Raw genomic sequence first — 24,493 nt, forward strand, 5'->3', positions numbered from 1 at the left:
TTAATTTAAAACATGTTAGTATTTCCATTGCCTTTGAAAGAATACATTTTAAGTTAAGGCTTCTACAGAATTCTCATACTTCAAATACATACAGGCCAAAGAACTTCACTGGATAGAGGTCTGAGTACCTGCAAGCTGAGCAGACCTACTACACTAAACACAACCCTCTTTGTCGTTCAGAAACTAAATTCCTTTATTGTCTTTATACTGTAATAGACTCAAATTCAATTTAAGATTTAAAATGGATAATAGAAATATGACATATATATTAAGCGAAATTTCAGATATAGGGTTTCCTAATTTGCAAAAACAGCTTTGCTGGACGCGGTTCATTCTTAGCAAATTACCTGTGACCAGTCAGAATTTCACTGACAAGCCTCTCAAATACTCCAGCTTCTGTTCAGAGGAGTATCTAAAACCTCCTCATGCCCAGTCCTTGATGAAGAACAGGAATTCAATTCAAACTGAAAAGCGGCAGTGCTGGGAGAGGTTCTGACATTCAGAAAGGGTAAGAGGATAAAAGAGAGAGAAAAATGACAGACTCAGTCTGCACCATTACTAAAATTAGATAATTTCTTTTGTTCTCCTGAACCTTCTGCTCTATTTGCCAGGAATCATATTAGCAACAGAAACTGCGAGAATCTGTCCAACCTTATTAGAGAAGCTGGACACAAAGAAATTACGAAAACCCTTTTTAAATGTACTTGCACATACAAAGAAAAAAGGCAGAGTTTTAGAATTCTGCAAGATGAGATCAAAACCCATGTCAGAAAAACTGGACATCAAACTAACAAAGCTTAATTAACAGTATTGCAGTGTGCTGAGCACCAGCACAGAACAAGACTTTACCTTTTGTGTCTATCTATATATATTGTTTTACTACTTAGGACAGACCTGGACGGGCTTAAACAGAGGCATGCTCACAAGGTCTTCTCAAGAGCAACCAGTTCACCCAAGATGTTCCTTTACTGTCTAAGCATCCTATTCAATACTGCCACACAGAAGATCTCTGAAGGGCCAGCTCTGCTCCTGGGAAGCATTTTGATGGCTGGCAGTGGATCTCTTCTCCGTGTGGGAGATTCATCAGCAGACCTGATGGCCTGTAACGCTGTAGGAGCAAGTGATGATTCTGATATATACCAAGACACCATAGCCGAACTCCTCAATAATGTGGAGATTTCAAGTGAGAATCTTCACATTGAGATCTTCTGTCACTGGTCTACTTTTCTGAAGACATAATTAGAAGCAACAGGTAAGGACTACTTAATACTTTAAGTCAGGCACACAAGGGAAATACTCATCCTTGGGTGATGGGATCAGGGTCCCTCTCTAGTCTGATTTTACTACAATAGTAGATAATGCCTCTTTCATAGTCTTGTCTGCAGCCTCACGGTTAGGACATCTTTTACGGAGTGGCACAGTGAGTTGGACTCTTTAAGGCTAAGAAGATCCTCAGCCTCCTTCCTCCCAGGGCGGACGGTCACTAGCCTACTTCACAAAAGGCAGTTCCTGGCATCATACTGCTGACTTTTGGTCCTTCTTAAGCAGGTGTCAGCCCTGCCAGGGGCGTCACCGCTCCAAGTGGATGGAGGCACTTTATGCACAACCACAAATCAGATGCACTAAGACAGCAGCTCAGACCTGCTCCTGCAGTGATGTTTCACAATGGCTAACATCAGCAGCTCTTCACCTAGTGAGCACCAAACTATCCTCCAGAGACACCTACTTCACTCTGTTCCCCATCTTGCCCAAAGCCGAAATGTCTCACTTAGAGCTCTGAATTAATTTCTTCGGTCAAGAATATTTTCTTAAGCGATTGCAAAGTTGGATGCCTGATGACAGAGATCTGAACCTAGTCTAACAACTAGCGCGTGTGAATATGACCATTCTTAATTGGGTGAAGTGCAAAAGGACATAGGGTACATTGCCTTACATGTAGACAATACAAACTTTAATACTGCTGTGGCAGCTACAAATTGAACTTAAGCTCCAGCAATAAAAGGTTTAGTGTCGCTGGAGTGGAGTGTCTTGCACATGATCTGTCTCCACGTATAACCACATCTGTGTGGCCACAGACTGTGGTATAAATGACAACTGTGAAGTCTGCATGGCCTGTCAAACTAAAGATGCAGAATATCCCATAGTCAATCCTGGGTTGTCACTTATGATTCTAGTAGTACACAGATTTGCAATTTGTAATTCTTTCTCTGTCCCTTTCTCCTCAGATCAGTGATAGATTTTCAAACCACAGCAATTGAAAGAGACTTCCAAGGCAAGTGAGTCTTTCCCAAAACATAAAATATTTAACTACATTGCTTCCACAATGAAGAGGTTTTCAGCATTGAATACAAGGAGGAAAAAAAAAGGAAAACTTTGCTTTGTTAAACAACAAAAGGAATTCAGCCCACAGCTCCTGATTTTAAGTATATTCTATACAAACTAAAAGGAAACCTGCAAACTCTGACTGTTTTATCCTTCACTGGCCGCAATATTGGAAGAATACAGTTCTCATAAAATCCAAACCATATTACACGCAAAACTAAACTGATAAATACTTTTTATATTGCTTTAATGTCATAATAAATATCTAGGTATCAAGTCTGAAATTATTTGAAATACATGCTTAGCTGCCATACAGGAAGGGTAGCTGAATGGGAGTTGATGCTTCAGTTGATAAAACTCATGACATGGATGAATGTTACCCTTGAACTCTTAATGGTAGTTCAGAACTGTCATCAAAAGCCTTTGCCTTCAGGAAAAAATAGGTATCTTTCACATGTAAGAATGGGGTACTTTTTCATAAAGTTTATTTTAAAGGGATAAAGTCATCCAGAAAGAAGCAAGCTCCCTAGTATGTCATATTTTCTGCCAGCCTAAGGCCATATTGTCAAAAGGCATTAATTCCAAGGGAGCGACAGAAACGTCATCAGGATAACATACATCCAGCACATGCAGCTTTCTAAAAAGCCACACAGACAAATGCAAGATGGGTCTGGTATGGGATGCGGAACAAAAAGCCTGAGTAAAACGAGGAGTCAGATTTCACTCTGACGTCTCCTGTTTGGGAATGACAGATTACAGATCGCAATATACCAATAATTTGGGCATCAGGAAAAAGAGGATAAATAACTTCCATGATCTGATTTGAAAGTAACCATTTTTTTTACCTAGCACTAATTCTCTTTAAAATAATATCTTCCTACAAGCTCTGTCTTCCTTAATGATCAGTAAATGCAATAACGCATCTGTTTCTCCTACTCTGATCATTGTATAAAGATGCATTCCAAAACAAAAATCATTTTTGGGGTTTATCTTTAAAGAGAAGAAAGGTGAGTAAGAAAAATATTTGCTACTGCATGCATCATTCTAAACAAAGTAAACCTAAAAAATACGGAAATAGGCAAAACGATTATTAGGGGAGTCAGGACTACTAGCCCTTTCACAAACTAAAAAGAAGCAAACACAAACTAAAAAGAAGCAAGCCAGAAACCAAGCCCCAAGTCTGCAAACAGTTTATGTATATCTTAATTTTAAGCAGATGAGGAGTCCTATTAATTTCAGTGGGATAGTTCACATGTTTGCAGTTACACATTGTGAGATAACCTGCAAAAGACAGCTGGAGGTTGGCAGAATTTACCTAGAACAGTTTACTCTGTTAGCACATTTTATCTAACCCAGAAAATTCTTAGAACTCTTAAGAGAAATAAATTAGTATGCTCCCTTCTCCAGTAAGTAGCTTGGAGTTTGCACTGACTGAAATTGTGATTTATTCTGTTGAGCAAGGGAGAAATCATAGGAAATGAGGACAGGCAAAAAGCCTTCTCTGAGTTTTGAAACACAAGCAGCCAAACTTGCAAAGAAATAAATCTAATGTCTGCTTCCCCCCCTGCCAATGCTATTTAGGATTTACATATTCCAGAACAGAATCATCATCTTTACAAAATTGTAACTGAATTAGTGAACTGGTACAGGATGAAACTTGTGAACAAAGAGTAAATCCCTGCTACAGACCTTTAGTGAATTGTACAAAGATGCTATTTATCTTGGAATATCTGTAAGACATAAAAATACTTTATTTGAATAGGATTGCAACAGAAACATTTGAAGGACAAGGTGAATAAATCCGAAGTCAAGGATCCTGAGAAAAACAGACAGTTTGTTTGAGATATTTGTCTTCCAGCAGGCTGGACTTCAGTATCATTTGTACCATTGAACCTCATTTAAAAGAAAGTCAGTGAAAGTAAACGAACGTTTTTGTTTGCTAGCATTTCCAAGGTTTTACACTGGATAGCCCAATCTAACAGCCTTTTTATTATCTCCGAAGAATAAAGATTAACAGACCAACAAAAAGGTTCTGATGCGTCTGATAAGAATTAAATTGATTACAGTAATTCTTTTAGTTTATCTAAAATTCTCAGCATATGCCTGTGTGTTAAATTTTATTAGGGATTCAGATCAAAATGGATATAACTGTTTGTAAGAATTTATACGGTGATTGTTATAACATAGATGTTAAGGTAGACATATGCATGCCCTGGTGCTCTAATGAACAGAGTGAGTTATAAATTTTAGATTTATTAGGTATAAATTATATTAAGCATGCTCACTCTATTAAATATTGTCAATGTTTAATGGGTGTAATTTGAAGTGTTGTATTGCAGTATTTGAAGTATTGCAGTATTTGGATTTACATTTCAACTTGCCAGTGAATGCTCAAATTTATTTAACTTAAAAGAAAACTGAGAATGCATTTTCCTCTACCTGGGGCTAGAATCAGTGTTCTCACCTCCAATTAGTTAAGCAGAGAAAGACCATTGACATTCACGATTAAGGAAATGTTTGAGTGTTTTAGTATCATGTCAGAATGCTGTGGATTGAGTATTTGTGCTAAATGTTTTAATGTAATACTAGAACGTTGCCTATTGAATGTTAATGTTAATGTTGTAATAATTAAAGAAACAGACTGATTTGTTTGGTTTTGCAGTTTTGTTAATGTGGGATGATTATGGAAACGAATAAAAAAGTGATGAAAAAACAACCTTTGACACCTCCATGCCACCTCTCAGAGGCACAGAAAGAAACTTGAGGAAACCAAAGCCATCTGGGTGAGGAATTCATCAGCTAAAGAGGGACCAGCCTTGAGAAGCTAGGCTGCTAGCAGAGGGGACACAGACCAATGTAGACAGAGGGGCCCCAGGAGGCGCAAGGCCTGGCTCACGGCTGGCGATGGTGGCCACAGGGAGCCCCTGCCTGCCCTGCCACGGCTCCTCTGCGGACCGAGGGATTTTCTTCACCCTTTCTCTCTTCTCCTTTGCTTCGGGAACCTGCTGGCAGGCCACAGCTAGAGGGAGCGAGATGCCTCATGCCTAGTTTTCCAACAGAAGGACAATGGTTATGTGTGGAAAGCACAGCTGCAGAAACCCATAGCGGTGAGGGAAGCGCGGGCAGGCAGGGCGGCCAGGCAGGGCGGCCAGGGGCCACCGGGCTGGTGGCAGCTCCGCCGCAGGGGCGCGGGAAGGCCGTCAGCCCCTCGCCTTTGCCCGCCACTTGCAGCTCTTGTGCCAGCCCCGCCAAAGAGACGCCCGTGTTACCAAAATCCATACCGGAATTATCACTCTCTAAACCAGGTTTGTAGTTTAGAAAGCTGACAGTAGTTTATTTATGGCGCCGGGTGCACGGGTGATCTCTTCCCCTGTCATACACCCCCATCAGAACTCTCCACACAATTTTTATACACATTTTACATCATCATTATAGTGTTAGTACCTCCTACCTATACTTGATTGGTTAGTAATTTACATATGATTACACCATTGAGTTATAGCTATCATGCATGCTCAAGGGAAGAGTCTTCACCTGGGCAAGGGTCTTCTTGACCTATGGGCGTGATTTTTAGTATTATAATGAAAGTAGTTCAGCTTAGGACACTTAAGAACTTTCACTTTCCTGCCAAGGTGGCTAAACTTCTCGAAACGTGTAGATTAGTACCATCCTCAAGGTCCTTATGCTCGATGTGCTTCCTCAAGAATGATACGCTACTTGCCTCCCTTAATTAGGAGTTCTTTTCACTAGCTCATGCTTGATAAATCAAGGATAGAATCCTGATTATTCGTGAGAATACACATAAGGCCTTTCGGCACTAGTTACTGATAACATTTCAGGGATATGCTTTGGTAACACCTGGAGAAGCCACCCGCTACCACTCCGCTGGCCGGAGCCATTTCCCGCCGGCGGCGGGGACCCCCGCAGCGCCTCGACGCCACCGGCTGCCTCAGGCGGGCAAAATGGCGGCGACCGCGGGGAGGGAAAACGGGGCGGGGCGGGGGCCGCTAGCGCGGCGAGGCCGGGCGTCACCACGGCTGTTAGCCACCGCCTCCTCCTTCCCCCTTTTCACCGTCCTTAGCAGCAGCAGCAGCACCGGGGTGGAGGAGCTCCGCCGGCGGGGAGGAGCGGCCGGCTGCGGCCTGCGCTGTTCACACTCCCTCAGGACAGCCTTGGGGCGGGGAGGGGGGAGCGCTCCGGCATCCTCCTCCTCCCTTTTCTCCTCCTCCCACCGCAGGCTCAGCCCCGTTCCGCTTCTCCCCCCTTCCCGCAAAGCCCCTGACCTACTCCGAGCCTGGGCCAGAGGTAGGTTCCCGCCTCGCAGAGGCACTTTACCGTGGCTGCCTCTCGCCGGCCCCGGCCGTTTGCCGCAGGGGCGCAGGCACCCACCTGCCCGTTTCCCCCCGCATCCGGGAGCCGCGGAGCCCTTCACCGAGGCAGGCAGAGGCGCCACGGCCTCCCCGAAGCGGGGAGGCGGCGGTGCGGTAGCCGCGCCTGGCTCTGCCCGACCGGCGTTACCTTCCCCTGAGTCTCCCCACCGGCCGTGCCTCGGCGGGCCCGGTGGCTGCCTGGCCTCCCCATCCCCTCAGGAGTAAAAAACAGTACAGGCTTTGTTTTTGGTCGCTTAAGTTGATTAGTTCCGTTCCTGCAGAAGATCCGGAGGAGAGGTGGCTGGGTAGAAGGTGTGGTGGCTCTGGTGGGAGTCCATCTGGTCAGGTGCAGAGGTGTCTGGAGAAGGAGGTGGTCAGCGGCTCTTCCCAAAGTGGTCCCGGGACGCTGTTCCCATAGCTGGAGCCCATTGGCTTAAAACGCTTCATCCCCTGGTCGTGCCAGGGGTTGGCATGGATGCTGTTGAGGAGAGGGCCCCCAGCCTGCTCCATCTGGCTCCCTGCTGGCCTGCGGCACAGCTGAGTCTTTAACCATGGAGTAGAGGTGCCGGTGTCAGGGCAGGGGATGTCCGTAGCCACCCCACCCCGTGTCTCCCACGCTGGCATTCCTCCCTCCTGTGCTAGCAGGTGGTTTATAGCCATCACTCAGTCTTGCATGAAGAGACCTCGAAGACCACTGAGGTAAGTATTCTTAAGCCTTATGTGCTTTGGCAGCTTAGACAGCTGAGAGCTGTACACCTCTTCTCCTCTAATTGCTTGAAATAAAACCAGACTGAACGGAGCTGATCTGCTGTCAGTGAACGTGAAGGATGATGGTCGTTTGGACAAAAATTCATGCCCTCCTGTGAATGTCTGCCTGAATTTGAGCAAGATTTGTTTTGTTTCTTTTTATAATGAGGACAGAGAGAATATTGGGCGGGGGGAGTGGAACATGTTAAATAACTTTGTGGTGGTAAAGTCCTTTTACCGTCCTTGTTATGATAGTACTGAAGTTGCATGGATCACTGCTGGTGATGACAAACTGTTGTGGTGCAGGTTGTTTGGGTAACCAAGCAAGTTGTCAAAGTTGGGCCAGTCCTGTATGTTAGGAATGTATATTGAAGCCAGGTCCTGTAAACACTCACTTTTGTGGGGAGCCTTGTTGCTAGGGCTTTGCACAGAAATAACAAGACACATGAGTGTCTTTTTGAAGTCCTTACGTGCTACCTGGCTATTTGGAAGCCAGGAGGATAGTCGAGGGTGTTGTTTCCATAGTCTGTGAGCTTCAGTCTTAGTATTTTCATTTATAAATAAATTCACATCTTTTTATGGCTTGTTTTGGAGTGTAACCAAGTAGAACTATATTGTTTATGTACCTTTTTTTTTTGTCTCACACAAAGATGTCTATTGTTTACACAGAAACTGTAAGAGGAATGTTTTGTTAACATTTTGTTAGCAATATAAACTGACAAACACAAATGCAGACTCAAACTGCAAACAAAAATAGCCCTTCTTAGAGCAGAAAACCACAGCTGCCCAAAAGTATGTACCTTATGGTTCTACAGCTCTTTTAAAAACTCGGCTTGTATCATTTAGGTGCATAAGAATCTTCTATGATGTGTAACTTCCACAGCAACTTAGTTTCATGCCTATGTAGCCCTCTAAGCAGTGTTTCTTTTTCTAAATGACACTGGCTGAATTGTGATTATTTTTTTCTTTAATTACATTGAAATTTGTTTTTAGTTGGGCGTGTCCCTGTTACATTTTCAAATTCCTGAGCTGACTGGAATGAATTCCCCTCTCCATTGTCAACATGTGTCTTTTCCATTAGGGCTGTCTGCTGCCCTCTTGTTCCCTTAAGAAACTTTCAATGGCTTGAAACAGTATGACCAAAAAAACTCTATGGTTTCAATATTCCATAGTCAGTATTCTATGTGTAAAAATTCCAATTTGTAAGGAAAAAAAAAAAGCCATTCCACAGCCTACATGGAGAATAGTTACAGAGCCTGTGGGGTCCTGCTTTTCATTGTGGAGTGTATGGACTTCGTGAACCCTGAATGCAAATTTCCAGTTGTGGTAATGCGTACAAATGGCCTTTATTCTCTCTCATTTGCACTGTTTCTAACTTAGTCGTGTGATGACCAGTATCTACCTTCAGTCAAGTGACTGATAACTGTTTATTAAGGAGTAAATTGGTCTCAGAAGCACCTAAAAGCATTTAGTATTGTATAAAGAAGGGATCACAGTAGTTTGGAAACTCCACGGCAGCAAGTCTAATTTTTAATATATCAGTAATGATGGCTAATAGGTATTCATCAGATTAAACAGGTCCAGTAGAAGAAAGTTAGCATTTCAGTACTGGTGCAACTCCAAATGCATACCAGCATCTCTTTTTTAAGAATTATTATTAATGAAGTGCTTTAGCACTGCATTTTTGTGCTGTTTTATCACCCTGTTTCTTAGCTGGAGTATTTCTACCTGTCATTCATGGATTCTTGCTTTTGTGACTAGTAGCATAAAATTATATTTGAATATCATAGTTACCTTCTTACATTCATTACTTCTACATTGCCTGATCATGTCTAAATGAGTGGTCATATCTGATTTCAATTTGATGATTTATTGTAAATGTTTACAGGTATCTTTTTTCCTCTTTTCAGCTTTCTCCATTGACAGACAAGAATATATGCCGATTCTGCTACAACTCACAAGTATTGTGTTTATTTTTTTTATTTTATATGTTTTAGGAAGCAGAAAGTGAACTGTTTACTTTACATCTTGTGTAGTGCTTAGTACAGTGAGATCCTGTTCTGCAACTAGGCTGTGTAGGACAGTAAAAATGCTGATGTGGAAAACAATACTAATAATTTTTTTTTTTACAGTTAGTTTATTTCATAAGGCTTTGATTTTTACAGGGACCTTGGTGTGACTGTATCCTTGCACTTATATGGCTATTCAGTGAAATCACTGGCTCTTCTGTTTGTTTATGAAGATACTTTATAGGATTAATTTGAGTTAGAGGTCTGTAGCAAGAAGTGATTGTAATCAGACCGCATGGGGAAAAAAAAAAATCAGTTTTAGGAAGGTGTTCTGGTGTCGAGATGAGTTGGTTTTACCATCTCCCAAGAACTGATTCTATGTTTTATTTGAAAGCTTCAGATCGTGAACATATTCTTTATTTTAAAATAAATAATGTTTTTCCATTTTAAGTGTTTGCTTAGCAGTTTCTTTAGGTGTTTGCTAGTTTCTAGCAGATTCTGTTGGTGCCTTAGGATGATATCTACTAATGCTAACATGTCAGAATTCCACTGTAACTTAGTAAATGAAAACAGGACCAAAGAATTCCCTGGATAAGTTCTGAGTTCCAGATTCAGTAATGTTTCTTTCTTTTTCTCTCTCTTACAGGAAAAATGATATTCATCCAGCATTCCTGAGTAATAAGAATGGGTCCAGATGTACCTCTGCTGAATGATTACAAACAGGAGTTCTTTTTGAAGCGCTTTCCACAGACTGTGCTGGGAGGTCCCCGGTTTAAATTAGGCTATTGTGCCCCTCCTTACATATATGTGAATCAGATTATTCTTTTCTTGATGCCATGGGTTTGGGGAGGAGTAGGAACACTTTTGTACCAGTTAGGAGTTATGAAAGACTACTATACTGCAGCACTTTCAGGAGGACTGATGTTTGTTACAGCACTTATTCTTCAGATGACAAATCTATATGCAAAACAGAAAACAGTGACAGTAGAAAGAATACAAATTCAGAATACCCTAACAGATGAAGATGAGTTTGAATTTTCCAGCTGTGTAGGTTCAGAGACAGTAAAATTTATTATTTCTGGCAAGAAGTATATAATCAACACTGTATTTCATTCCCTTCTGGCAGGGGCATTGTGTGGGTTGGGAACTTGGTATTTGCTGCCAAACAGAATAACCTTGCTGTATAGCAACATTGGAGGAACGGTTATGATCTTTGTATTTGGATGGGTGACTATATGTATAGGAGAGTATTCGTTAATCATAAATACAGCTACCGAAACAGCTACGTTCCAAGCACTGGATACTTATGAAATCACTGCTCTGATGAGACCTTTCTACATTTTTGTCTTTATTGCAGTGGATCTTGCACACAGGTAAACATAATACAGCATTTAGTTAATTAAATTAATGGTTATTCTATATACGTTTTTAATGAGAAAGATGAAATGATTCTTCTGAGGAAGATTTGAGATTTTAAGCAACTGTAGGAACTACAAAGGAAGAAACTAGAAGAGTATATGGCAAAAATTGATGCTCTACGCTGTGCATAAAAGGTTGTTCTTAAATTTTTATAGTATTCTATGTAAATTAGGAAGAGCCGTTTCTAAGTAAGGTACAGCTAAAATTATCATGGAGTGTCAATTTCAGTATTTTTGTACAAAAGCATTTGCATCAACATCCTTTTTTAAAAAGTATGTTTTCGAAAAACATGTTCCTGACCTGGAATTATAGACATAAGCACTGCAAACTTCAGGAGCACTGGATTTATATCCAGATCTCATCCTAGAATATTTTCTAATTTAGTCTCTGCAAAGTGATTGCAGAGGGTTATAAATTACATGCAGAAAAAGCACAATGAATTTGTTTTTATTGAATGGATAAGCAAATGTGAACATTGCTATATCTCTATTATGTGGATTTTGAACTTGGATTTTTAAATGCTTTTGTAATACAAAAGAACTATATCAGCCTACAAATAGGAGACTTCTATATTTTCACTTTTCCGAAGAATGTCTTAGCTAAAGTATTTGTAGGATCTCTTAAAGCAAGATGCTTTTACGTTTACTTTATGCATTCTTTCTCCCTGTTGGGTGATATTTATATCACTTTGTCACATGTACATATTTTATGCTTGGGGTACTTCAAGTGCGTTTTTAAAAAACCATGTTTGATTTTATTAGTTTTGTGCTTTGAGATGTCTTTGTTAATGATTTGCCCTAGTTGCCTCTTCAGTTATGATATGAGAATTATACACGTGGTCTTGGATCCCAAATTCTTTTATCTAATTTCCTGAGGAGAAAATTCAGACGTTCTTTAAAGTCCTGACAAAATTCCTTTGAGGCTTATTTATTTATTAAGAAGTAGAGAGAAACCAAATATCTTAGCAGTCCACCTTTAAGTTAATTAGCTACATGGCGAACTATATATTGCTTAGAATTTATGCAGATTTCTAATACCGATTTTTTGCATTTTTACAAAAAGATTTTAATACTTCAATGTAGAAAATAACTTTTTGTATTCATAAAGAGAGTTTATATCTTAGTGTACAGGCAACATGCCAGTTCTTTCAGTGTTAATGCTTACATCTTGAGTCTTAGACTTGCATAAGGTTTTGCTTTTGTAATTTTGAAAAAAATACTTAGCATTTTTTTTGTTCAACAATTGTGGTCTGGGCCTTTTGTTTTTGCACAAGTATTTCTTGAGTGTATTATCACAATGGTATCAAAACAATTAGGATAGTTATGTCACTTGACTCATCTGTGTAATCTGAAGGCTTCAAATCTTTTGAATTAAAAATTATCCTAATTACTGTATTACTGCCCCAAGCATAAATTTATGTCCTTATTTTTCCTCTTACAAGATACCCTTTGAGATTTTGTAGATAGAATCTGTGATGTTTATGTTTCTGGATTTGCTGTAGTAGTTAAAAAGCCTTCCCACACATCAGTTATCTCTTCCTTCACAGAATTCACATACATTTATTCTTTTATCCAGGTTTGCTGTCAACACACCCATTCTAGAACAGACAAACCAGATCTTGCACATCATATTTCTTTTTCTGCCGTTCTTATGGGCAGTGGGAATTCTGCCCCCGCTTGACGCACTTTTTCTGTGGGGAATGGAACAACTGTTGGAGTTTGGACTAGGAGGGTCACCTATGTCAAGTAACACAAAGTAAACCTTGTTTATATAATTGTAAAATATATCAATATCGTTTATAACCTTTTTCTTTTCAAGCAAATCTTTTTTATTTTCTCCTTCACAGGTTATTAGTAATGTTTCTCATTTCTGCTGGAACAGCAATAGCATCGTATTTCATTCCCAGCACTCTCGGTGTGGTCCTCTTCATGACTGGATTTGGGTTCATACTGAGTCTTAACCTAAGCGAGATTGGTTTTGCCTTCAAACACACCATGATAAGCCATGTAACCTCCAGCAAATTTAAAAATATGCACAGAGGTCTTAGAATACAATTTGGGTGGAGGGAATTTATTTTTTATTTGACTGTATTGACGTTTACTCTCATAGAAGCCAGCCTGCTTCATCAATTTGCAGGCTTTTCATCATTTTCCAAAGTCAGTCCTCAGGCTATAGTGAGTTACATTCTGATCATATTACTTATAATTGTATGGATTCTTAGAGAGATTCAGAGAGTGTACTTGTTTGGAATCTTCCGAAACCCCTTTTATCCAAAGGATGTCAGGACTGTGACTGTGTTCATGGAGAAGCAAAGAAGGCTAATGAAAGTTGGTGTTGTCAGGAGGATTTTACTAACACTAGGTAGGAATACGCACTGTCTGTTGTTTGTTAGATGATGCTTGTAGGAAGATTGAAACAACGCTAGAATTACTGTATGTGCAAGGTTCTATGAATGAAATAAGAAAATCCAAGTTGATGGAAATATTTGTTGATGTTTGCTAAATTGTGCAGTGAGGTCAAAATTACTGGTTCAGAATATCTGAAAGTGATTAGTGATTTTATTTATTTCTTTTTTTAGGGATAAACCTAAAAAGTTGAGCCTTCTAAAAGTCCAGCTCAGAAGGCAAGGTGTTTTAAAGGATTTTGGTTATAAAATCAGTACTCACTTTTGAAAAAATGGCTCTTTTAGATTTAGTTTTTTTTAAAAGATACTGAGGAACAAAAGTGAGTTGAGAGTCTTCAAGCTGACTAAATATTTAGTTCTTACAACTTGCTAGTAAAGAGAACAGTCTCTTTTGTGGTAGGTTAGAGAAAATGTATCTACTTTTGGGGAACCAAAATTTGATCTAAATTATTTAATTTCATAAAGAAGCATCAGTTTGGGGAAGTGGATTGATGAGTGCTATTCCCATGTTTATTTTTACTTATTTGAATATTTCCATTCTGTTGGGGAAACAAACAAACAAAAAAAAGTAATAGCAAGTAACAACTAAGCATCGACATAAATGTTTGCCATCTTGGGCCATTAGTGCAAATACGCTGTTTGATGTCCTGGAAGCGTAATACAAAGAGGAATTTGTAATAATGAAGGAAAGAGTTCTCTTTACACTAAGATTTCCATTCTGCAATAAAACTGCTTACCTCTGTAGATTTTAATTATGTTTTTGAAAGGAAATAAATGATTCTCTTATTTCAATTACAGTGTCCCCGTTTGCTATGATAGCATTCCTGTCACTAGACCGTTCGCTACAAAATCTTCATTCTGTGTCTGTTTGCATTGGATTCACAAGAATATTTAGGATGGTAATTTGAATTTTAAATATGTTAGCCTAAGAAATTCTCTTCTACATGATTTGAGTATTAAGATGACTTGGAAGAAATATTCCGGGTCATGAAAGCAGAGACAGAAAAATACATTTTTAAATGTATGTCTAACATACCTCTATTTTAGGTCTGGCAGAGTACAGAAAATGCCCTACTGGACATAGTAGTTGTGTCAGTAGCACAAATGTTGGTGTTAAATCCAGACCTCTGGTGGAACAAGAGCCTTGATACAGGAATCAGACTCCTGCTGGTAATTGTCATATTGTAAATTTAAGCAGATAGTTGCTACTTAAAGTCTTTGTTTCCTTGCCTTCCCCTATTAGGGAATTACAGAATTCGGGACCTAGCAAACAGAGGCTGAAAAACTGTACTAAGATATGCACTCTAATACCAGTCAATGATGATAACGCTTCATTTTCTTAAAATTGTAGATAAGGCAGCTTTGCCAGTGCTGAATATGATACGATACAGGACACAAATAAACATGCTGCTTGTATGTATCTTGCAGGTTGGTATCCTACGGGATCGACTGCTTCAGTTTGTCTCAAAGTTACAGTTTGCCATAGCTATTGTTTTGACATCATGGACAGAGAAAAAACAGCGTCGCAAATCTACTGCCACTTTAGTCACACTCAATGTCGTTTTCTTCCCGATCCTGCTGACCTTCATCGCTGTCTCTGCGCTCCTTTCTTCTCCCTTGCTGCCGCTCTTCACGCTACCGGTATTTTTGATTGGGTTTCCTAGGCCTATCCGAAGCTGGCCAGGACCTGTGGGTGCTACAGCTTGTGTTTGCTCCGATACCGTGTACTACCAGCAGATGGTTCCAAGTCTGGCTGTTGCTCTGCAGTCTGCACTAGCAGCCGGTAGCCTAGGTAGGTGTGCTGGCAACACTGTGAAGGAACACAACTAAATATTTTAGGAGACATGATTTTGCTGGAGAACAGAAGAATCATAGCATCTGATTTAAACCACATTTCATGGTGTAGGTTAAATCTGACATTCAGAGACTGTTCAATGGAGGAAAAAGTGATTACTTTTATCCTTCTCGTACATCTCTACTTGTTACGTTCTTGTAAGAAAATAATTGTGGTTTGTTATCCTTAAAATAAGGAGAAACTAAATGGCGATGAAACAGTATCAATCCTAATCTTTTTATACTAAACAAAAGAGGATGGTATGCATTCATGGCACCTAATTGGAGGCAATAAATAGAGCTCTCTTGACAGTAGAGAGGAGGTGGTATGTCAGACTGTTCTTTGTGGTTGTGTATATATGTGTCTTTCTCTGCATCAATCCCATTACTCACCAGAAGGTGATTTTGCTAATTTGGCTGTGTTCTTGAGGTACGGTGAATATGGACTGGATGTCTGTAAAATACGTGATGTAGCCCAACTAGCAGTAAGCAGTTGAGAACTGAACCAGTTGATAAGACTTAATGTCACATCTTGTTAGGGTAGAGTTGTAATGGGACTTCTTGTCTTAAAGCCTATGAAAGATGTCATGATGGGTATTTCACAGAATTATATAAACAGAGGTGAAGAAATGCAGAGTCTTTTTCCCAGCTGGAGATAGAATAACTGTTAAAATTGCAAGCTCGTTTTCTTGAGAAACACTCTTTGTGTAACCTAAATAATCAAAAGATTGTTGCCCTAGACAAGAGGCAAATATTTACATGAACCTCTTGGAAAACGGCTTATGACTAGAAAAAATGGACTAATATTTGAAGACAGTGGAAGTTAACCTTAATCATGCTTTTCTGAAGACTATATGGAAGTGCTTTACATTTGCTGCAGTTTTAGTACTGGTGTAGAGAGGTATTAAAAAAATAAAATTAGGAAGCTTTTTTCCTCTAAAGAGGAGAAACACTTCAGTTTGCCTACTTCATCAGCCTATGTATGGGTTTTTTTATATATATAATAGATATATTTATATCTGTCTGTTATTTATCTGTCATATCTATCTGTACATATTATAGAGATAGATATGTATTTCCCCACTGCCGTCATGACTGTGGTGGCAGGTATGCCTCGGGTTAAATAATTTAAATACGAGCCTTGAAGGGGAGAAAAAGTCTCTTCTTTAATATGAAAATCTTTGAATTAATGTCTTCAAGCAAGAAAAAATGTGATGTTCTCAGATGAGTTCAAAATGAAGAGGTACCACTTTGTGTGTCTCTATTTTAATTTAAAACCATACTTTTTTCTATGTAAAGGAGCTTTAACAGCTAGCAAGAAAAGAATTAAAATCTTTGCAAAGTGTTAGCAAGAAAATGCACTTCATTAGCTCAGTGGGATAGAAAGGTTACTAAAATTTTAACTACAGCTTAATGGTTGGTTTCACTGATTCCATCTTACAACATTCTAAAACTAAAATTCGCTGTGCAAGTGAGTGATCACTTGGACATGAGTGAGAGCAGAAGCAGGTCATAAACTGGCAGCAAACGTCATGCCTGGAGAAGTTGACAGTAAGCTATAACTTAAAAGAAATACAGTACAACCACCAGTTGATAGGAAGTCTGACATTGTGCTTTTTGTTAAATAGGTAGAAGAGAGAAAAAGTACCTTTTTATTGGCTATAAGTGTCATCTAATTTTTACAGTGACAGCCAGATTGTGGGATTTTTGAGTACTAATACTTTGTGTGATCTGAGGTTGTTCAGGACGTGATTTTCAAATTCCAGTTTATTTTGTGGGGCTGTATTTTTGGTGATTTCAAACTTAAAGACAGTGGGATCAGATTTATTACACATACACGCAGAGGTATTTCAGAAACACTACAGATGATTTCTGCTGTGTCTGCTGTTAGTGTTCAACATGTACAATACCGATTCAAAAATCTTTAAAGATGAGCAGGTGCTCTTGAAAATGTAGATCTTTATGTATCTGTAGAATGGGTGTGATATTACGTCATTTGTAAGCTAACACTTTAGCAGAATTGTTTACACTCTGGGTTTCGCATCCTAAGGGATATTTTCTAATCATTCTGGAATACAGATAAGTCAATGTAGGACCTGGTAGTGTAAGTAACAAATCCTGTTAAGTTACATTTTTTATTTCTCCCATAACAAATAAACTTTATGCTCTACAGCAAATAGTGGCATTAAGGTACTCATGTGCTAGATGACAATTCTTTAATGTATTCAGCAATCATAACAATTTTAGATCTCCAGGTGACATCAGTGGGAACTGTGCGCTTGGAAATACAGCCAAAGATTATCTCTAATCATGAAAGTCGTGTCTACAAAGGGAATTGAGGGTGGGGTTGCTTAACCCTGGTCCAGTGTGAATGTTGTAGTCCTGCAGCTCTGTGAGGATTTCCCAGATTTTCACAGCTTTTTCAAAGATACCACTACAATTTCAAGATCCAGCTTTGCAGCTATTCCTTTAAGATTCTAGGGTACTAGGTAGCCAGTTTTAACTGATTTTTTGATGTTGATGCAGAAATATTTTGTGTTTGCAGTTGAATTCCGCAGGTTTTCACCAATATAATACCATAGTTTTTGTTTTGTATTTTTCTTGTCTAGGTCTCTCTCTACCTGGATCACATTACTTGTGCCGTTTTCAAGATAGACTGATGTGGATATTGGTACTGGAAAAAGGCTTCACATACTGTGGTGTTAGCATTAAGGTAACTGCATGCCGAGGGCTGACATATTAATGTTTTGATATCATGCAAACATTTTTCTGCATAATATTTCAGCAATGTAACTGCCTGATGTTACGGTCATTTTTTTAAGCTGAGTGTTATTGCTATACTAACTAGTCTTGCAACCGATGTGCTTAGCAGATGTGAATTTTTTTTTATTATCTAGCTTGTGACACATCTTTAATAAGCTGTCTCATAAGATCTGTATGAGGCAAAGATTTATTTTTTTAAGACACAGATCTGTGTCTAATATTGTAGTGAGTGCCTTGCTATTACTATTATTTCTAGTTAGATTTGTAGGTCGAGTTGTGGAAATATTGACAATGGAATGTACCTTTATTTGTTCAGAAGAATTTTGTTTGTGAGAAAACAGCTTGCTATCATTTAAGGATACGTACTGGTGAAGACTAAAGCATAAATGAAAACAATTTGGTTTTAGGGACTAGAATTGCAGGAAACATCCTGTCATGCTGCTGAAGCTCACAGAGTTGATGAAATTTTTGAAACGGCCTTCGAACATCAGGAGCAGACAAAGATTCTCTCTCCTAATCACTATTTTGGACACATTTTGACTCCTTGTACTGTTCTACCTGTGCGGCTGTATTCCGATGCCAAAAATGTGTTATCTGGAATAATTGACTCTCATGAGAATTTAAAGCATCTGAAAGATGATTTCGTTAAAGTTCTTGTCTGGATGCTTGTCCAGTATTGTTATAAAAAATCGAAAACATGGGAAAGCCTGGGCAATGCTGACGAGAACAAAAAAGGATCATTTCCAGAAAATCAGCATAGCTGTGCAATAGAAAGATCCAGGCCTCTGAGGGAAGAAGATAGTTTTAGTGTTGATACAATTGAGGACTGGACTGATGATAGTGACATTTTTGATCTTGAACCCAGAATGAAAGACAGAAAAGAACCTCGGCAGTGGGGAACTACACCAAAAGTACATCTGTCTATTCCAGGATCTGTAGAAACACAGAGCCAAGACAGCCCACAAGAAATGTCACCAGAAGATAAGTTATACAGGGCTGTTGTGCTTGGGCTTCCTGCTGTAGACAAAGGGAAACAGCAAGAAGTTTTACCTAAGGTTGCATTTAGTTGCTCTTACTCGGAGCTATTGAGCATTCCTGAAGAATGGAGAACAGCCCCAGTGCCTACTTCCAAAGTCAATGAAATGAGGCAGAGGTTTCCAGAAGAATGGTACCACTTCATTTTGAGTCAGCTGGACTTCTTTCATCTGAAAGAAAAGCCTTCTAATTTACTTGAAGACCTTATGAAAGATAAAGCTTTGAAAGACTTGTACATCCATGGAGTATTGTCGTGTTGTTTTGGTCTGTTTGGACTGGATAACACCGTGCCTGCCCCAAGCCATGTGTTCAGAGCGTACACTGGTGGTATTCCGTGGTCTGTTGGTTTGGACTGGCTAACTGGCAAACCGGAGCTATTCCAACTTGCATTGAAAGCATTCAGGTAAAAGAAAAATATTCCCTCCTATCATAATAATTATATAAAGACTCCTGTGCTTTGAAAGAAAGTATCACTTCTCTAAGAGTAGTTTGTGTTAAAACCGTATCATTTAAATATGTTTGTAGCTTCTTCCTCCATAAATATTGCCTGTAACCCCAGGCAGCGAAGACCGTGATATGGAGGTTCCTTCCTTCTTCCCCACAACAGCTGCCTCCAACACTGGAAATCTGCTGTGTTAAGTGGGGTAAAACCCACCCATTTTCATTGTCCCCGTAAAGAGAACTGCGGTAGAGTTAGATGTTCTGCACTTTCCACGATCAGGCAGCAGTAACAGTGTTTGAGGTGAATGAAGGATGTTTAAGCTAATGTGTTTTACGTCTGGGTGAGCTAAAAGCATCCCCGTACTAACTTTTGACTCAGTGACTCAGCTGACAAGCAATAACTTCCAAAGTTGCTGGTGCCTGATAACATTTGATGGTGCCTCTCTGCCTTTTCTAGCCTGAAGAGGCTTTTTTCCTCCTGTCGTTTGCTGCGCTACTTACTGTGTGGCTCTGTACCTTTCAGATACACGTTTAAACTTATGGTTGACAAAGCAAGCCTGGGTCCAGTTGAGAACTTCAAAGAGCTGGTTAACTATCTGGAGGAATATGAAAACGATTGGTACATTGGACTGGTATCGGATCTTGAGTGGCAGCAAGCAGTTCTTCAGGAAAAGCCATACCTTTTTTCACTGGGGCACGACCCAAACATGGTAAGAAGAAAAATTACTAGTAAGCGAGCTCAAAGTTTGTTTTTCTTTTCCACTGTTTGGGGTTTTTTTTTTTCCTTCTTTTTTAATTACGTTCCAAAACATGAAGGCTGAGCAACCAGAGTTTGCTTGTACTAGACAGGAGCTGACATCGCTATTGCTGAAAATCACACCGCATTGTTCTTCAGATGCAGCAATATTTCCTGACTATCTTCCTAGATGGAAACGTTGAACCGAGGAGGCTAGTTTATACACTCTGCCATTTTTAAAGGGACCATACCCATAGTGTGTAGCCCCACAGCTTGATTTCGTGCTTTGTAACTAAAATGCTCAGAGACTGTACTGAACACTTTGATCTGTTTGTTCTTAAAGGGAATTTACACTGGGCGAGTCCTCACTCTTCAGGAACTCTTAGTACAAGTGGGAAAACTTAATGATGAAGCTGTCCGAGGTCAGTGGGCAAATCTGTCCTGGGAGCTGCTGTATGCTACAAATGATGATGAAGAACGTTACAGCATCCAGGCACACCCCGTTCTTCTGCGAAACCTTACTGTGCAAGCTGCAGACCCGCCTCTTGGCTACCCCATTTATTCTTCTGAACTTCTGCATTTGCCTTTATTCTAGAACGTCTGTAGCACTTTTTTATTATTATTACTTTCTATTTTCTCATCTGCATGTTGGGAATCAAATGTTCATGCTACATTTATACACTACAAATAAGATTTTACTCTCAAAGTGGTGTTGGATGGCAGTGCCAGGCCAGCATACATAATTTGCATGGAAATGGTGCTAGACAGAACCTTCAGCAGGCAGGAAGTTTTGAACTGTTTTCTTGCTGCTGGAACACGTGAGACACCATTGCCTGTGTGGCTGACAAGCCAGGAGATGCTGAAATTCTCTTCTCCAGTTTAGAGAAGAGCAGCATAATTCTGATCATTAACGATTTTTGGTGCATTCTGATTTTTTTTATGTTTTTTTTTTCTCTTTTTAATAGTTGGACAGGTGACTTGCACTGACAGTCAGGTTACAGCTCCCTGTAGTACCGTCAACCATAGAGTTGGTAACCAAAGTGTACATACAACTATTTATATGATTTTTTTTTTTTTTATTCTGGCAATTTTATATTGGACTGAATTGTTAAAATGTAAGACTTTAGCTGATCTTCCTTAGTTGTAGTATCAGCCATGCTTTAACAAAGTAAGTTGCAAGGGACAATTTTTACCAAAGTACTCGTTTTGGGGCAAAGAGAATAAAACTGTGCATTCTGACACATTAAAAACCTGTGTGACCTACTGATGAAATAAACGTGTAATTAGGGGAGAGAAGGAATTTAAGTTCAAATGGATTAACTTTATTTCCTTCTCCCAATATCCATGTATTTTTATATATATAAAAATATATGTGAATTTTTTTGCAACCTATGTCTGTGTCACTAACCAGTCTTCCACAAATACAGTGAGAGCCTGATGATGGGGGGGCAGAATCCAGCTGTTTGTGCCAGAATTAATTTTTTTTTTTTTTTTTTTTTAGCCGTACCAGAGGTTAGAACGGAATTTGGCAATCAGTTTGCAATATTACAGGTCTTCTCGAAGACAGGTCTGGCTCCTCTCTCTAGTGGCTTGTTTATCCTGTTCGTTACCGCCAGTCTTTAGCACATCAACATGTCTTCTCTGTAGATCAGTAGTTACAGGGTGGTTACTGCTGGCGTAGGCCAAGCAGGGTGTAGGTTATTATCTTTCTTTAACCTGTAGAATCAATTTAAATCAGATCTGCTCCGTAACTGAATTACTACTAGGTAGAACACCCAGTGTTGTATAATTTGGAGCATGCTTATTACTTGGCTATTAGCCATTTCTTTTGATCCGTGACCATAAATGTTTTTTAAAAAAAATATGCAAACCTTGGGGTGGAATTCAGAAGTGGAAAGGAAACACTTGTCAAACTCCATGGTATAATGCTTTAATGTACAGGATGGAATTCGCACAGAATGTTGTTGTAAGCAGCTTATTAGGTGGTGATTGGTGTGTGGGAGCATGAATAATAAACTGCCAATAACCTAAAATCCCATTGCTTGGCCATGAACTGTGCCTGGCAATAGTGATGGAAATTGAGCTGGAAGGGGCTTTTAGAGAGAACCTGCTTCATCTCCCTCTCAAAATGAACTACTGGCAAGTTTAATCTGATCTAAAACTTTCAATACCAGGAGTATCATGAACTTGTCAAGTAGTTTGCTCCAGTTCTTTGCTGTTCTTGCAGCAGTTGGAAAGTCTGGGGTTTTTCCTAAATCTAATTAAACCTCCCTGCCTTATTGTAAGCCTCTTACTACTTGTCTTCTGTATGGTCACAGAAAACTTACTTACCTTTTTTTGCAGCAGCAGTCTTTTATTTGAAGATGGTTATAATTTCTGCCCTCATTCTTTGTCTTCTGTAAACTGAATAAACCATTTGAGGAAAAAATGAGAGAGCTGTGATCATTTTCTCTTCCTTTCCTCTGGTTCTCTCCATCTGCTGTCAAGTCTTCTTGAAAAGCGCTGCTGGTAACCAGCCCTGGTGTCCCAGCAAGAGATCCTGATTGGTACCAGATGGAGGAACAGAATTACTGATGTGCAGAATTCCTGTTTGTGGACAGGAATGTGGAGCTGGGCTCTAATGTGCTGTAAAATCCTGTCCCTGCTACTGCAGGGAGTGTGTCCTACAGCCCCTTATTTGTTGATATTCTGAGCCAGTTCACACATCCCAGTATGTTTTGCAACAGTATGACCCTGATTCATGTTACAATTTTCTGTAACTCTCTTTAGAGTCTCTTTTTTTGGCAGAATCATGAGTTACAGCCTCTCGTTCTGTATCACAAATTTGTGCAGCTGAGTGCCCCTGTGAAGCATGTTGTTTTGTCTGCACATCCTTGAACTGTGTCCTGTTTGTTTTGGAGCATTTCTTTGATTATCAGGAATTTAGAACACCTTCAAGCCTGGTCTTGTCTGCACCTCTCCTAAGCACATAATATACGCTGTTAGTGAGATTACGGAATATCTAGCACTGTCTTTGACAGGCCCCCCCCATCGCTTTCCTGTGTGACTATGGGGAATGTTTTTAACCAGCTGTGTGCATCAGCTTTACTTAATTCTTACCAATGCCTACTTGCTTTACAGATTGTGATGTTCATCACACACAGGTCAGTGTAAGATACCTTCATTGTCGCTTTGGACAACCTTTATTTAATGAGATCAGCTTTAAAACCTTACTAGAGGATTTTCACCCCTTTCTTGAGCCTTTACAAAAACTATTTAAATCCTGGAGACTGCCTTGGTACCATAAAGCAACAGGAATCGGTGTCAGGGAAGTGAGGTTTTCAAACGGCAAATGCTTTGTCCTTTTTTGGCAAGTTTCTACTTCCTGCCTTTTCCTTGAACATCAGCTTCCTCTCCAAAAGAGGCAACTTCCCCCCCCCGTCATCACTGCTGTCGCTCCTTCGTGCTGGTCTGTCTTGCGCTGCTGGTGGCAATGGCATAGTCCACAAAGGCGGGGCTGTGTTTACTTGTCTAGCAGCAACTGCCCTAAGCTCAAGCAAGGGAAGCAACCTCTTTGAGCGCAAAGGCTTAGGCTGGTTTGGGAGTGAAAAAGGAGATAAACTGGGAGAGTGAGCTGCCTACTGTGTACCGTACTGCCACATCTTCTGTGGATTAGAGGATAAAGCATCCCGTGAACATCATCTGTGCGTGTGTATTGTATTCAGAGTTGCTGCATTTTGTCATGCGGACTTACTGCTGCCCCTTTAGGACATTTCACAAACCACAGTCCAAGAACTGGTGTGTTAGCAAGTGAAATGAACCTGTTCTTCCAGAACAGCGTGAGATGAGACAATTGTCATCACTTGTTCAGTTTTTTGGTTTTTTTTCCTAGACAGTATTTTCCATATTTGTTAAATGTCATGTTAAAAAACATCACTCTTGACTGACTTTTTGCTGTGGTTGGAAAGATTCAGTAATTTAGAAATGGGTGGTTGTTCTTTTATTATCACTCAATGATATAAGTAAGAATTTTTTCTTACCTGGATAGTGTGTGGCCTGAGGTACGTCCAAACATTACTGAGGCCTCTGCCAACAGGAAGAAGGTCACCAACCTTGTAAGTAGAGATGAATTAACCACTGCAGAGGTACTTTTAGCTAATGGTTGAATTGGGAGTCAGCAGGATGGTAAACGTTTCAAGTACAATCCTTGGTTCCCCAGGGCTCTTGCTGCCCAGCACCAAGAACACCAGCACTGCTGAGACTGGACTCTGTCTGGAAGGGCCTGTTTCTGACTGAGGTGGGAACTCAGCATCTATTTCATGCTTAAATTGCCTACCCTGCGACGGCTGCCCTAAGTCAGCTCTGACACAAGCACTGCTGTCTTGGCTGTAAGCAATCTGCTGTGAAATGGATTTCTCGTTAACACCGTGTCCCC

The 24,493-nt window shown here is 39.9% G+C and overlaps 1 protein-coding gene across 3 annotated transcripts; it reads left to right on the top strand.

The window, feature by feature from the left end:
* Positions 1-6,423: 6,423 nt before the first annotated feature.
* Positions 6,424-23,799, top strand: PCNX4 (pecanex 4). Of its 3 annotated transcripts, none has more exons than XM_074583690.1 (12): positions 6,424-7,391; positions 9,350-9,400; positions 10,095-10,821; positions 12,443-12,622; positions 12,714-13,228; positions 14,070-14,170; positions 14,319-14,441; positions 14,700-15,063; positions 17,714-17,817; positions 18,275-19,305; positions 19,867-20,053; positions 20,423-23,799. In XM_074583690.1, exons 3-12 carry the CDS (start codon positions 10,133-10,135, stop codon positions 20,672-20,674), a joined length of 3,546 nt encoding a protein of 1,181 aa, XP_074439791.1. In that variant the 5' UTR covers positions 6,424-7,391; positions 9,350-9,400; positions 10,095-10,132; the 3' UTR covers positions 20,675-23,799. The 3 variants fall into 3 exon arrangements, with proteins under 3 accessions (XP_074439791.1, XP_074439789.1, XP_074439792.1); XM_074583688.1 differs by having other exon boundaries at positions 6,424-6,627; XM_074583691.1 differs by lacking the exon at positions 12,443-12,622 and having other exon boundaries at positions 6,424-6,627.
* The last annotated feature ends 694 nt before the right edge of the window (positions 23,800-24,493 follow it).

This window comes from Larus michahellis, chromosome 4 (genome assembly GCF_964199755.1).
Source record: "Larus michahellis chromosome 4, bLarMic1.1, whole genome shotgun sequence".
Lineage (NCBI taxonomy): Eukaryota > Metazoa > Chordata > Aves > Charadriiformes > Laridae > Larus > Larus michahellis.

Bases quoted from the DNA above. Each gene is read 5' to 3' on its own strand.
- PCNX4 (XM_074583690.1), top strand. From the start codon at position 10,133: ATGGGTCCAGATGTACCTCTGCTGAATGATTACAAACAGGAGTTCTTT. The intron at 10,822-12,442 runs GTAAACATAATA...TCTTTTATCCAG, and splicing joins GCAGTGGATCTTGCACACAG to GTTTGCTGTCAACACACCCA. The intron at 14,171-14,318 runs GTAATTTGAATT...CCTCTATTTTAG, and splicing joins TCACAAGAATATTTAGGATG to GTCTGGCAGAGTACAGAAAA.